Source organism: Botryllus schlosseri, chromosome 2 (assembly GCF_051294905.1).
Source record: "Botryllus schlosseri isolate E-star chromosome 2, Bs_hap1, whole genome shotgun sequence".
NCBI classification, from domain to species: domain Eukaryota; kingdom Metazoa; phylum Chordata; class Ascidiacea; order Stolidobranchia; family Styelidae; genus Botryllus; species Botryllus schlosseri.
This window is the reverse complement of record NC_137237.1, coordinates 26,456,735-26,472,723: the sequence shown is the minus strand read 5'-3', so window position 1 is coordinate 26,472,723 and position 15,989 is coordinate 26,456,735. Positions and strand designations below refer to the sequence as shown.

Sequence of the window (15,989 nt, the reverse complement as noted above, 5' to 3'; positions counted from 1 at the left end):
GGGCTAACTCAATGACAAAATGAAAATGACTCGAGTGGACTCGGAGTGACTCGGAATGCCGTGAATTTGTCAGAACCATGGACGCAACAAAATTATCGCGCATCAGGGGAATAGTATTAAATCAGAAGGTCGCAGCTTGGTATTTCGCTAACTAAGCAAGTAGTTATGGCAACTATTGGCAATCTGTTAGTTACATCTTTGGTCGGTAAATCATGTTATTAAGGCCACTTAAAGGTACCGAGTACCGTGGTGGTACGCTCCAACGATATAACAATAATGGGGCGTTGGGCGTTCCGACATTTCAATCACTGGGACACATTCATTAATATATTTATATTATATTTATATTTTTTCTGCTCCTATATTTGAAGATATTTGGACACGAGATTAATAGCCTACTTATCAGAAGTATACCTGAATCCTGGATTGGAATTACAATGCTCAACCTAAAAATGTTTTGATATCAGATCAGTCTCTATTATCAATCTGTTAAATTGAAAATATTCATAGTAGCTGCAAAATTATCACCCGATAGCATTCATGATGGCACCATACATTTGTCCGGCCATATGGTGTCTATATCATATAATTAATATATATCAAGTACAACAACAATTCCATTCAAATAGTTATAAATGTGATGATTCTTTTCGTGTCAGGTCTAAATTGATGCAAGAGTAAATCAAAGTTTGGCGATCTGTGTTTACTGTCAGTCTGTTGGATCGGCTCACTTCAATAGGACAATTCATTCCCGCCAAATAAGGCCTACTTGGAAAGGCATAAAATACACCTACAAATGCTGCGGCCCGCATTGTCGTCAAAACTGGAAAACTGGCCCGCGAGCACATTTGAGTTTGAGACCTCTGCTGTAGATTTTGGTGAGAAGACTCCCTCGTGAACTTCTTGCTGGTGCAGCTACTGAATCGAGTCATGTAAGTAGATATCCCATATCATACCGTGCGTATTAATATCTTCAACATATTTCTATTCAGTCATCAGACTCCGACTTCATGACACCAGTTTGCCGTTCATCCGGCAATACAAAATCGCCTGTGTTCAAGGTGGTGACGGGTATACCAACTTTCTACAAAGTCAGGCTAATGTGTTCCATAACATTATTTCTCGGTTGACTCCAATAAACTTGAAAGAACCAAGGAGAACTCTTGCTGATCCGTTTAAAAGCCCCGTTTCTAAACGCAGGAAAGGTGATTGTGACGTGAGATAGCCCTGCTACTTTTCTAATCACAGTACATCAAAATAACAACCCATCATTTTGTTACCAAGGACTTCAGCATTACGTCGTCACTCAGCACGATCGAGCCTCTTTCAAATGTTGAAACAAGCCTGTGTAGTGAAGATGCGACAAACAGTCAACAAATTGATGAAAGTAGGACAATTCTGGTATTTCAACAACTACTTCGATACGCATTCAGCAAGTGTGAAGTAAGTCATGTTGCAGCACTTTGTGACATGTGCATCTTCTTTATGTACACCTTTATCAGCTATGCTGTTCAAAGACTGAAATTAGGACGTCGTACAAGGGTACTCATATGTCCATGGCAATTGTATGCCACAACTGCTCTGAAACCAGGATCTGGAATTCTTCACCAGAAATTAGAAATATGTCTGCAATGAACCTTTCGGCTGTTGGCGCGACGATATATTCGGGAGCCACGTACACTGATATTGCAGATTTTTTCAAAATACTGGACACTAACTACATTTCGGAACGTCGTTTTTATGATATACAATCGCACAATATATTTTGCCAACTATTGCGACCTACTATGAGGAACATATGGAGGATGTCTTACGGGAGATGAAGAGTCAATGTAAACCAATTACGGTGATGGGCGATCAGACTCACTTGGGTATTCTGCAAAATATATGGTTTATTCATTTATGGAAGAGAAGACTGAGAAGATTGTCCACGTCCAATTGGTTCAAAAAACAGAGTGCTCCAGCAGTGTTGCAATGGAAAAAGTTGGTATGGAGCGTGCCTTGGATGCATTACTTGCTCAAGGTTTGTCGATTGAAACCGTTGTGACTGACCGGGCACCAAGCATCAGGAAATTGTTGAAGGATAAATATCCATCAATCAATCACCAGTTTGATGTGTGGCATGTCTGCAAAGGTAACTGAATACTGTTATTATTTGAATCTTCTTTTGCCTTACTAACCATTTCTCAGCACTGAAAAAAAGTTGGTGTCTCTGGGTAAGAAGAAAGCTATGGAAGACTTGCTACCATGGACAAGAAGCATCACTAATCACTTGTGGTGGTGCTGTCAGCATTGTGGTCAAGATAGCAGTGTAAGTCTACATATCAACTACGTCTGACATCACATATTAGGAACTTTTTATATAACAATATGCAATTGCAGGTGCTAAAAAGAATATGGTAATCTCTTCTGCGTCACATCACCGGCGAACATGAGTGGACATGGCATTTTGACTGGGGATCAGTGCCTAAGAACTAGATGGTTGCAATGTGGATCTCCTAGTTTCAAAGCATCGAAATCTTTGATAGAAAACAAAAGTTTGATCCGGGATTTGGAGCAGATGACTCTGTTCAAACATACTGGTAATTTGTATGACTCATCACATCTGCACACCAGTTATCGCAGCATGGTCAGATCATTACAATTCACACCTTCCTTTTTTAGGATCTTTGGAAGTTTATCACAACGTCATATTGAAATTTGCACCTAAACGTCTTCATTTAACTTATGAAACGATGCTTGCACGAACCAAATTGGCTGTCCTGGACCACAATGAGAATGTTGGTAGATTTCAGGCGGTGACACGAGCAGGTTTGCTGTGCAGATGAAATGTTTGCAAGTCAAGGTACTTAGTTACTTACTCTATATTTGTTTAAGCAGGCGTTCTACGATGCAAAAAAAAGTTACTCTCGGTCAGCAAAAGAGTGGATCTTGAAAAACGTGCATTAAAAGAAGACGAACCACGATGCGAGAGAGCTTTTGAGGCGAACTACTGAGAATCGCGCTGGCATCAACTTCCCCAGTAACATTTCAAGAAGTGTGCATCCAGTCAGCATTGAACCAGAACCAGCCCCCCCCCCCCCTCCCCCCTAAAGAGGAATTACGTCGTTCTACATTCTAAAAAGTTTAAGAACCACTGTTCTAGAACGTGACTGAGATACAATACAATACATCTCTACTGTACATCTTCGAGTTGTATGGCGTGCTGCGTAGCTTACTACCCCAATTTCATTCTTCCACTGCCTGACTTCCCCGTTGTAATACCCTGGCTATATATTCCTCGGATGTTTCTGTTATTTATTAAAAATTGCATTTTTACTAAATAACGAGTAAGCAAAGTAGTGATGTATCAGGCACAGCAGCCATCGGTGGAATATAGAATGCAAAAAGTTCCAGTTCAGTGTCTAATACAGCTACTGAACTGCTTTAGACTTATATGCAGAGCCGTAGTGTCATCAATCACAGTTCGTTTTCTATCGGCCATTTGAAACCGACATACAGTCCATCATCACTAGGGTACTTTTGCCTTATAGCAGTCACAATGCAGGCTGGCAAGGGCATCCTGTTTTTGCTACCCAAAACGTCGCCATCAATAATCCATTCCAGTATGTGTCGATAAGACACCAAGCGATATTGTCTGCAATTGGAAAATATCAAAGTATATTGCAGCAATAAAAAAAATGCTGAAAACTAATAGCAGCATATATATGACGGATAGTATAATGCTCCCAATTTATAAAGTGTAGGCATTTATTTAAAAGCATGCGAGAAAAGGTGGAGAATGCAGGAAATGGCCGTTTATATCCGGGAACCATGTCATAAGTCCAAGACCCCTGTCGCATACCCAGTAAACACAGTACAGACCAAAGATGTAGAAAGCCGAGACCGATATAGTAGATATTAGATCTCGGCAGGTCGTAGAAAGGGGGATTTTGTGTCGACTCAATTCAATGTCTTTTCCATGTCCTTCAATAATGTGAATATTATGCAGATGCTACAGCCTTTAAACATGGTGAGTAGAATGTAGATCCTACATTAAAAGAATATCCTGATATAATAACCTGTTTTCTACCACTGGGCATAACCTGATCACGGCTGCGTACACACACACACACCATATTATCTACTACATATTAATCACATTTGCGGTAATTTAATTCAAAACGAATTGGCAAGTAAATAATGCCGGTGTAAAAAATGAAACGAACGAAATTACTTGAAGGGTCAAGTAGCAATGAATGAAACTATGAGAACAGTCAGTAATCAGAAGGCTTCATCGTCTGATGATGATAATCCCTCTGGCGTTTTCTTTTCAACACCCTGTAGAAATAAAATGAAAATGACGATTATTAGCTAAGACATTCGTACTGCGAAAATGGCAGAGGTAGCGAGTAAAGAATGACTCCTACATTTTTTTCACCCATACTTACTAAAATGGATTTGATTCTGGACTATTTCCACTCAAGTTTTCAAGTTTTTATTATTATATTTTTTAATATTATATGACTAGAGAACTGACTTCAATCGCCAATTCTATTTGATTATCAAGATCAACGATGACTACTTCAGCAATCTTTGAAAACAGCCACTAACACAAAAAGAATTCTTGACTAAAATTTCTTCACATTCTGTCAAAAATGATCAATTCAACAATCCAAATGAATCAGTTATTTGGCAGCTAGTTGGAGAGATATATACTCGAGTCTAGAAAGTGGAATGATACTCTGCCTGGAAAGCTGAAGACCTAACAATATTGTGTACAGAGAACAAAACATTTGAGTGGCGGCACTGGTATAGACATTAACAAATTATTAGAATTGACAGCAAGATAACCAGCAAGACATTAAAATGAGAATTAGTGCAGTTTCTTAGGCTGTAGTGATACTCAGCCAGTAATTGACCTAGCAGAGAGCAAAACGTTGTAAAAAAAGCGAGCGAAACCTCCGACAAATGATACGATAAAACATTAGAATCGACAGTCTTACTAGAAGCAGAATAACAATCATGAGGGGTTAGAGAACAGAAGCCCGGGAAGTGACCATCAGAAATTACTGCATACTGGCCGAACAAATCCATGACCACTAACAAATGGTCTTTTAGTAGTCAATATTGATACCAAATGACACCACCCCTATTTCCCCGCAACATTTAGCAAATACAGCGCTGGAGTCAACCTTATAAAGCGCTAACCAAACGCTCATTAGTTTTCCCACCTACTACTTCGCGCTTCGCGGATGGACATACGCATTAAAGCGAATGGACGCGACTTGTCACACTCTTGCTATTTCTGCTCCCTTTTTCTCTTCCTTCCTCTTGAGGAGAGAAACAGTCGGCCGCGTTTACGGATCATGAATTCCCGGCTCAAGGGTGATTCTTCCTCCAATGGTCAGCACCTTGAAAATTGAGAACAATGTTGTTGCAAAAAGCATGACAATTTGAAAGTTACATCATTCTAATTATCCCAGTTATGGCCGTGAATCGTTACAAGTGCGGTAACCATAAGAATTATTACTATACTTCAACTACAAATACAATATATTGTATAAAATAATTACTAATTCTTTTACGTTGATCGAGTCGCAAATGGATGAAATATGTCAAAGAATTTGCTAAATTTTTTTTGTATAATTTGACAGATTCTGAAATCTTCTCAAAGTGCACCTTTCAAAAATTTGATATCAAAACTCCCAACATTTTACAATTCGAAGTTGGATGGCTTAACCGATACAAGCGAACAGTTTGTATCGCAATTGACGATTATGTATAGAACGCTGCGAGACATGTGAGTAGGCCTACCCTAAAACGTTTCTCTGACATGGACATTAGGGCTCTTAGAAAATGACTTTTTTTTCTCAAATCGTTCTTGCTACTTGATAAAATTGTTAGGTTACCTAATTCAAGCCTACACACCAAATTTGGTTCAATTCCAACCAGTAGCCGCATTGCTACAGGAAAAGAATGTTTCTATTTATTATATAAAAATAAATAGAAAAAATTTGAAAATTTTCTGTTCACCCCATGAAAGTGTTAGGTTCAAACAAGTGGAAGCGGAGTTATTGCCATCGAAAAATTCGGATTTTAATAAAATAGCATTTACGGTGGGCACCACTATAATAAATAATTAAAGAATTGTGTCACGCTGTCATACTGTTTTACGCAACCATTGTTATGCACTGCATTGTTGCTGTGTTCTGGCTCCATTGATGTTATTTCTAAATTCGACATTAATGCGTCATAATTCTCCATCTGGTTTTGAATTAAACTCTGTTTTGCTTCCTTTATGGTGCCGGTAGCTCTTTAATAGGCACGCGAAAAGTTCTTCGGGTTTCAATAACGTTTTTCATGAAGGTACTTTTGAAAGCAGTATTAAAATTTTGTACCACCAACCAGTTATTTAATTACTATTTATCTTCAAAGTAAATGCTCATTGCATGAAGCAGGGTTGTAAGACTCGAGTCAGGATTTTCTGTTGACTCGACTTGACTCAGGTCATGTTCTCAAAGTACTGAAATGACTCGACTCATTGCGCATGACTTGAGACTCAGACTACCAAGACCGACATTTCATGATTATTTCAAAGAATAGTACAGCAAATCGCTATTGGGATTTCGTCTATTGATACTGGTATTTGAAAATGCGGCCAGAAACTGCTAAAAGTAAGGAAAATTCGTATATTATAAATGCGACCCACTCGATATCACAAAAAAGTTGGTTTAACAAGACTTAAATTGGAAACTGAGCAGCTAACACAATGGCTCTGGCTCGAGTCATAATACCATAACTCGGACTCGGCCCTCTGCTCGCTGACTTGGACTCGGTGGTGAATTGAAAATGACTAGAGTAAAAACTATAAAAGTGAGATTGACTTGCGACTCGGAGCCTTGTGACTTGGTTACAACCCTGGCATGAAGCCTCAATAGTTACATGAGTGGGGTGACTAGACAAAGAACACAGTGACATTTGCAGCATATCATGAATGTCTCTTACTATATGTGATCTTGTTCAAATGGAGGTTGATGAAAGCGTATTTCCCATTCTTTCCGACTCTGCTATAATTTCACCAGACTGGCAACCTTCTTCATGATGCTTTTTGCTGACTGACCAATATTGTCGCCGCCAACGGTACGAGTGCAAATGTCTGATATGTCAATATAGGAACAGAATTAGTTGACTGTTCATGACCGTCCACGTTCAGAGTTGCATCTCAAAGATGCTAAAATAAGCCTAAATATAATCCAAGCAATACGATCGTCCACTTTGACTGACTGAATTTCTAAAAATAATAAACATAACACCTTGATAGCTTCCACATCTTACACTTATATATACCGTCTGCTATCGGCAAACATTTGAAAAGAACAAAACAGATTCAACATACCAAATCTCTTGCAAAGGCTTTTGCTTTCATTCAATATGTCATCAAACTTCTTTAAATCCTCCTTTGTGGTGAGTGGCTTCGTTTTATCATATACAATCTATGGCGGAATAAAGGTTTCGGATAAGTTCTAAAACGAACACAATTTTCCACACAAAAGTCAATCGCCACACGAAATGCCAAATGCTACGGTCCCATTTTACAGGAGAGAGAGAGAGAGAAATATTTATTGATTCGTCCAACCGAAACGAAAATAACATTGGCGCATGAAATTATAACAAGATACTTAACGGTGTAGGACAGGGTGTAATCGATATGACTCTGGGTAGGGTCAACTAGTCTGATCACACCCTGCATTAACAGTGACAGATATTCTTTATAAATTTGGTTGCAGTTGCAAGGTATGGCGAGGTAGTGGTGCGTTCCATTATAACTAAACACCAATGAATTGCGCGTTTGAGCCTGACACGACTCCATAATTCCTACCGAAGTGTTGGCCGTTTATCTAGGCTCCTCCTCGCCATCTGATCCGCATAGCCATGTCTTAAAAAGCCTAGGAGTGGGCCGTGCTAGAAGTGGGCAGATGGTTGCCGATGAGCTCGGCACTTGGTGAATTCGGCCCTCGGGAAATTTTGTAATGAAGTGTATTAACAGCTATTAATATGAATTATTAAACTAATAATAGTATTATCAAGTGATTCGTCAATCTTGTAAGGAGGTCAGGGCATCCGTAGATCACGCAGTCACGGCGTGATTAGATCACGGATTGCGTAGCCGCGGGAAATAACGCAGCGCTCATATACCGACCACGCGCGGTCTGCTTGGAATCGATGGCGTGAGTGACGGGCCTGTGTCGTGTAAGTTTTGAGAAGATGGATCTTGGCGTTGTATGTGAGATCGAAAATGTGGAAGATCAAGCGGCGCTTCTTCGTTTATCGATCACGACAAGCCAGTGTTCCTCATCAACAAATGTTTCACATGATCACGTCAAAATAAATTATTTTTTGCCTTTGGAGAGACGATTCCACTCTGGGGTTAGGGTGTCTCGATAACAGGGTTGAAGGATCCCAAGATTACGAGATCTACCGCGAGCCACGACACGTTTAAATTTCCTTTTTGATACTGTTCATTCATATTAAATGCATTTCTAATGCGAAAGTGTTCTAGTGCCAATTCCTCCAAGGGCCGAGTTCACCAAGTGAAGAGCGTTGCGTTATTTCCCGCGATTACGCAATCTGTGATCTAATCATGCCGTGACTGTGTGATCTACGCATGCCCTGACCCCCGTACAACATTGACAACCACTCAAAGTGCCAAGTTCACCGGCAAACATTCCAGTAACCAATCATGGCGACCGGTACCGCTACGAGATCTACCACGGCCGAATTCACCAAGTGCCGAGTTTGTGCGGCCGAATTCACTAAGTGCCGAGTTCACTGGTAACCGGGCAGATACGGAATGATAATAATAAGAACCGGCCTGGTGTAAAATGACCAGTGTAGTCGAACCATCACCATGAACACCACAAACAAACAAACAAACATCTAACATGGAAAAGAAATTACCTTTACAGCCTTTGACAAACACAGTTACCATTGAAATCAGCAATTTAGGTCTTATTCGAAAGCAGAATAACAATTGTTTTAGCGGACATATCAAATCAAATGTTGGAAAGTTCATGTAAATTAGCCCAAAATATTATCTTACTGTGACCATATTCTATCAATATGGTCTGGCTAGCCAAATTCTCTGGGCCAACATAAACAAGCTGCGTTTGGTTTCAACGATTAATAATCTTGTCACTGGATTCGAGGTATAATTGCACTCAAATATCAAATTTTGCTCCATTAATCAACATCAAGTTGAAAATGTCCATTCTTGCACCAACTTTTATGAAATCACGAATCAGTGTTATGACTTATATACCTAGAAAATTCAAGCATAAATATTATGATATACCGTAGGTATAGGTACCGGTAATTCAGATGTTTGAAGCGACTTGGACAACTAGATAATTATAGTGGTCTAATTTCACTAAATTAGAGCGAAATGCCAGCAATATAATTGTAATCTAATTCGGAAAAAACGGTTTAGCTCTAATTCTAGCCTGGAAAAGCTGAAACTTTTCTATAGTTGTCTACACCTGTTTGCAGAAAGTCAAACAGCTCTAGGCGTCATATACTACAGGCAATTCGAAATACCCCATAAGCTATATGCTACTGCGTATATACCTTTAACCCGCTACCTCAGTCAGTCACAATTCCTATATATTTACGGCATTTACCATACAGAAAGAGCGAACTATGCCTGGCTGCGACCTGTTGCGCGGCAAATCTTTGTCCGGCGCGATGACGTAAAATTTGAATCGCCGAAATATTCTAGAAGTCACGCATCGATAATCATATTCCTAAACGTACAACATCTCACTTAGAGAGAGAGAGAGAGAGAGATATGATATTCTTTCTCGCCTGCACCATCGAGATGCTTTGGCGACGGAGTTGCGATACGGCCCCATGAGGTCATCTAGTCTGCGCCCCGTTTTTTTCTCCTCCATGCTATCCGTGATTGCTGAGCGCCTAGCAGGATAGCTGCGGATACCATTTTTCGAGTCTTTGGTATGACCCGGCCGCACATATAGGTCCAATACTAAACAACACAAAATGTTCTAGGACCCACTTGGTAGAAAGCCTTCTGCCAGGACCATGTGGTTGATTGTTATTATTCCAGTTTTTTCTGTTCACTTTGAAAAACGTTTCAAGAATGGAAGGTTGTATAATGTATATGTAGGAAAAATCGTCATGTTCTGTTATGCAAGTCGACCCTCTATTCCCCAGAAGCTCCATTATCTGTTGTATTTCCCTGCAGCAGACGCGCTCATTCTGGTTCGGCATGCATGCACAGTTCAAGCAACTGCACCATTCATTGTCAAGTGTCCGAAGTTGACTCTGGTTTTCTGACGATTCCTTTGACCAATACAATGAGATTGATAAATTGCATTCAAGCAACACAGGTACAATACTTACAGAGACATGAGTTTGTGCTTCTAGAGTTGCAACAAGACGGGCGAATTCCTCCTCTGAATATTGTGGCTCGAGTTGATAAGGCAGGCTCTCACCAAATATCGTGATATCATCAAAATCTTCTGCATCTGTATCTTCATTAGAAGTTAATTCATCAACAAGATCTTCTTCCATACCATTATTAATTTTAACAAATTTTACGTTATCTACGTGTCAAAGGAATTGCATGAATGAACTGATGGAGACAGAAGATTCGTTTGTGAAACTGAGTACAACAATGTTACGATAAAAATTTCCACAACAATATTGGAACTTTGATGAGAATGAAATAATGATATTTTCGTGTTGACTATCTATACATCTGTGTCTTGAACAAGTAAACTGGACCGTATCAAGATAGTTGATATGCCATGGGTAAATGATGCAAAATATCCTGTGTCTGTCTCTTCCGCAAGACCACTACACCGAAGGTTGTGCACTGTGCAGTCATTAATACATCTTGAAAATGACAGGATCATCAATATAGCTTTGCATCAATATACAACTGTAATGGCATCTCAGTATCAGGCAACTGGCAAATACTATAGAGCAGGGGTGGGCAATTATTTTCCTCCGCGGGCCAAATGAGAAATAAAAATACGTTGGCGGGCCGAGTGAAAATTTTTAGTTATATTCTCCGGCGTATCTCAATTTTATTTCTAAATTGCATTGTCAGTAAATGCTGCTTAGTGGGTGTGTTGATATTATAGGTAATGAGAAATTGACGATTAATTAAAAATATCCATTTGTCGTCATAATTGGAAACAATGTTAAACATGATACATATTTAACTCTCTTCAAACCCCTATCCACGTTCTGCTGGTAAGACTCTAAAACAGTGGTTCTCAAGCTTTTTTCGGCACGCCTTCCTATAGGATAGTGAAAAATTTCCCGCCCGCCTTATCATGATATAACAAAATATTAAAAACTGTAACCAGAATGCTAGCAATCTCAACGGATAGTTTGATGGCATGGAAGGTTCTGGCTGTTGATACGAGAATCATGAAATATAAAAGTCTGACAATACGCAGAGCATAAACGATACGCTGGAAATTAATCGGGCGGAGCACGAAAAATTATTTCGGTCAACTTCAGCTTCGCGCCACCCTTTTGATGCTTTAACGCCCCCTGTTCGAGAACCACTGCACTGAAATGTACATGGAATAGTACGAAGCTCGTTTTCTTGTTCGCTACCTTCCGAGCAGTGTGCAAAGCTTGCAGTTTTCTGAACTGTGCCCTCCCTTGACCACGTGTTTCGTGCTTTCGTCATAACATCGACTTTAATTAATACCCTTAATCTCGGCGACATGCTCGGCAAAAACTAAAAGGACGAGTTTACCCCTGAAACAAGTATAAAATATTTAATGCTCTAGGGTAAACCTAAAGCTTTTTCGACGTTTTTTGGGCATGCCCGTGCCGGTTAATATAATTTATAGGTGATAGATATGAGTGGTATAGTAATCGAGAGCACTGATTGACTTGTTTTACGAATTGGGGATTTGGAAACGTATGAATTTGAAATACATGTCGTATAATGCGTAATGTGACGTAGTCACAGTGACAATGGCAATAAAGAAGGTGTGAACTAAACTATATGGAAAGAGTGATTTCTTGTGACTTCAATTGCTACTCATACTTTGCCACATTACCTTTATTTTGAATTTAGACAAAGCATGCGAGGTGCATAAGCAGTGTAATCGTGGCATATTAATTAGAAGGTTCCAAAGGAAACAAATTTCCAGTTCATTTGATACAGCATGGTTTTAGTCATTCAAAGAGCAAGTTTTATGTTTTGAATTCCAAGCAACCTGTCGCGGGCCGCACAGAATAGCTTCGCGGGCCGCACATTGCCCAGGTGTGCTATAGAGTCGTGACAAGCTCCAGACACAAATCCTCCTGACTTAACGCCGTACGTTGAGCGTCGCCTTGGTGTGCAACACATGATTCCTTCATAACATCGACTGACAACTATCTAAAGTCCGTCCTCTGCGTGACTGCCTAATCGCACCGAGCAAGTGCTACGATGAACTCATCGTGCCATGTAACGGGTTAAGAAATGAACCGGAGCCGCGACAGCGGCAGCCGGATGTGTTTCTGGAAATTTCAATAAATTGCTGCTCCATTTCGGTGGCGTTCTGAGGAAAACGGCTGTAGCAAAAAATTTTCTTTCGTTTTGCCCTTCAATTTGAGACCACATCATTTTTTGAGTGCAGTGCTCCTTTAAAGAAATCACGAGGAAGTGTCGCTTCATAATTGCTAAAGTTTATGACTCACATAAGCAGAATGGCCGTCTGTGATGAAATATTCTGCTGTGCAAACTCATTTTAATTTCTAAGCTGCCAAATTCCCAAATTGTCTGCTATTATAAACATATTGCTGTGATCAAAGTTTTGATGGGGTTTTGTTTCCAATAATCCATTTCTTCTGGGATATACATAACCGCTATTCCAGAATAACTCCAGGATGAGCTGCGAGATAGGCGAGGCTCGGCGTTATATGTTTATTAAAAATATGTTTCTCAATTTTGGTGCCATATATGTTGAAATCATGCCCAAAGGTGTCGCCGGAAGCGATCCACGTTGTTATTACATTAGACAGAACCTATCTTTGTGGAAATGGATTTTCGGCACTCATTCATATCAAATCCATGACGTGGATTTTCAAGACACGACCTCATATTTCAAGTCATTCGACTACAAAATTCGCTTTGAAATGGTAAAAGTTTTACCAATTTCTCCATACATAGTATGATGGTATTTTTGGAAGTCATTTTGTTGCTGTTCAGTACTAGTCCACAGTTAATATTTGCAAAAGACCGATGACGATTACACATCAATTTAGCTAACTTTGAACTAAAACGAGAAGGGGTCCGTGACGGTTGAAAGGGGGTCAACGAAGACAAAACGTTTTTTTGTCCACCATATGATAGTTGGACAGCGTAGATGCGCGAGTGTCGCACTTATGCACTTTTGATACCTCCACTTTTGATACCGAAATAAAGAAGTCATTGAAGTTTTCGGGGCAGTGGAACTGATACATAAATTTGGCAATTTCTAGTTTTCGCATATCTTTTATGTGTAGAACACCGAATCTTTTGGGTAGTGATTTGTTGGACACACATCCTGGTCCCTTTCGGGCCCTAGCTATGATACGGAGGACCAGATGTGGTAGTTTTTGCAGCGGCTGCAGTGCAGTTTTACTGGCAGCCCTCCAACAGATGGTTCCATATTGTAACTTCAATTGGAATAATGATTTAAAGAGTATCGGAAGGACCCAGACTGGCAGGGTAGTCTCTAAGGCTGTAGAACAGACCACAGTTTCGTGATATTTTTCTTGCGATTGAATGTGACTCTTCCAGGACATGTTCCAGTCATGTAAAACCCGAAGGCAAAGCATAAGATAGTTTCGCTTCATAATTGCTAAAATCTCTGGACTCAGATCATTAGAATGGTTGTCTCCAGAGATAAAATATCCTACTGTGCAAAATCATTTTAGTTGCCAAATTGCGAATAGTCTACTGATACAAACATATTGCTGTTTAGAGACGTTTTGTTGGGGTAGTTTGAAATAGCAATTCCTGAATTTATTTTTCTTAACCAGTCCCAATGAAAGGATTGAAACCCCGCTACGAAGTCCATTTTCTACAATGACATATCCTGCATAATCACTATTCCAGAATACCTTCAAGATGAGATGCTAGATATAAATGACAAGGCTGAACGTAGATGTTAATTATTAATTCTGTTCCTCCATTTTTGGGCCATATATGTGGTGATCACACCAAAAGGTGTCGTTGGAAGCGCTACGCGTCAATATTACATTCGCCAGCACCTATCTTCGTGGAAAAATTTTCGGCACTCGTTTATACCAAATCGACCCCTGACTGTCCAAAAGGGGTCCGCGAAGAGAAAAAGGTTGAGAACCACTGGCCTAGGCGATGTAAAGAGGGGGCATGCACATCAGACATGGGGTATTCGCGATTAGTAATCGTAATCGATCACGACGATTACAGCATTTTTAAGTAATCGTAATCGCAATCGATTACATTTGAAAAAATTCCGAAGTAATCGTAATCGTAATCGACTACTTCACATATCTAATCGATTTATTTGCGAAAGAACGATTACTTTTTATTTGTACAAGGACTATGACATTAACTGAACATTTGTGAACAGGGAAGAGGTATTATACCAGGTTCAGTGATAGCACAAACGTCTGATTTTCAAACGAAACTGCTCATTATTACGTCAGAAGCATTCGATTTGCTCACCATTGCGTAAGATGTATCCACACATCGTAAATAGATAAAAGATATACGATGTACATGAACAATAGTGTGATTGTAAGAACGCCTGCAATGTTGTATATCAGGTCATCAATACACTCCAGACTCCACTGCCTCGCAGCAGGATAATAATCACCTCTCTGCCTAGTTTCAAATAGTAACTTAAGTATTGATGTCTGGTTATTCTTATAGTTAGCTTACATGCAGCTCGACCGTTGTTGCTTGGCGGGAAGTAGGCCTATGGTTTGAAATTTTGTACTCGTCAAATGAAAGAAACATTGCGATTTCCACAATGAATCATTAAAAACCAACAGCTGCTGATATATATCATAACCGAGTCGCTTTTGGCCGTTTCTCGTAATGGAAGCTTACATTATATGTATTAAGTGGATGGCAGAATTTTATTTTCATTTTATCTTTTTCTCGTATGACTCTACCTGAAACGGGTGCCAATCGTTATTTCGCAATTCTATACCCAAACTTTGGACCTGTCGCCGTAGTTATCCGCTTATACACCATGCTAGCTTGGGTTGTAGCTAGAATCAGGAAAAAAACAGCAATTCAGCCCCCAACTCCAAACGTTGGTCTTGGGCCTCATATAGGGTGGTCAATTTTCAGGTTGACAATTGAATTTCCTCAGAATATTGGCAATTGCATTATATTACTATTCATTTTTAATCATCTGCAACTCTCGGTGGTCAGATTTATACCGGTAGAGCTGCGATCACGTAATTCATAATTATAACATCTGCCAGTGGCGGCTCGTGACAATATCGGGTGGTGGGGCAAGGGCTGCGAGCGACTTTTATCAACATGACGTCACAATGGCGTTTTCCAACGTAAAAAAGTAACTTTAATATGATGGTCACATGAATTTCCCGACAACAGTGATTTTAACGTAGGTGCCGCGAGAGGTTTGCCGGTGAGCCGTGACTTGAAGTGTGGTAACAAATGTTTTATTCATTTTTTTTTAATCAAAGGATTATTTTACATAATGTACGTGAACTAAGAATCGTCCCTATGCCACGAATCAATTATCAGGTCATCCTTAGTAGCATGCGTTATGATTTCATGGTAGAGTTAGAGATTACGCAAATCGATAGGCCGTCCGAAAGTGTTTCGTACACGATCCTGGTGTGTTACGACCACTGAGCTGGTGGTTACGAGTTACGACCAGGTGATAGGCAACCAAAGCGGAGGTACCCGGCGTACGATTGGATCAATGGACTGGACAATTTCTATCATCATCATCATTGGTTTATTAGCAATT

The 15,989-nt window shown here is 39.8% G+C and overlaps 2 protein-coding genes across 3 annotated transcripts in view; both read left to right on the top strand.

The window, feature by feature from the left end:
• The window catches only part of LOC145457292 (retinol dehydrogenase 10-like), a 241,837-nt gene that overhangs the window by 25,285 nt on the left and 200,563 nt on the right, over positions 1-15,989 (top strand). The window lies entirely within an intron of this gene.
• LOC145434327 (uncharacterized) lies at positions 1,594-10,167 on the top strand. Of its 2 annotated transcripts, XM_080311692.1 has the most exons (5): positions 1,594-2,134; positions 2,191-2,311; positions 2,383-2,582; positions 2,665-3,822; positions 10,014-10,167. In XM_080311692.1, the coding sequence occupies exons 1-3, from the start codon at positions 1,888-1,890 to the stop codon at positions 2,387-2,389; spliced, it is 375 nt and encodes a 124-aa protein (XP_080167818.1). In that variant the 5' UTR covers positions 1,594-1,887; the 3' UTR covers positions 2,390-2,582; positions 2,665-3,822; positions 10,014-10,167. The 2 variants fall into 2 exon arrangements, with proteins under 2 accessions (XP_080167818.1, XP_080167817.1); XM_080311691.1 differs by lacking the exons at positions 1,594-2,134; positions 2,191-2,311; positions 10,014-10,167 and having other exon boundaries at positions 2,401-2,582; positions 2,665-2,811; positions 2,881-4,491.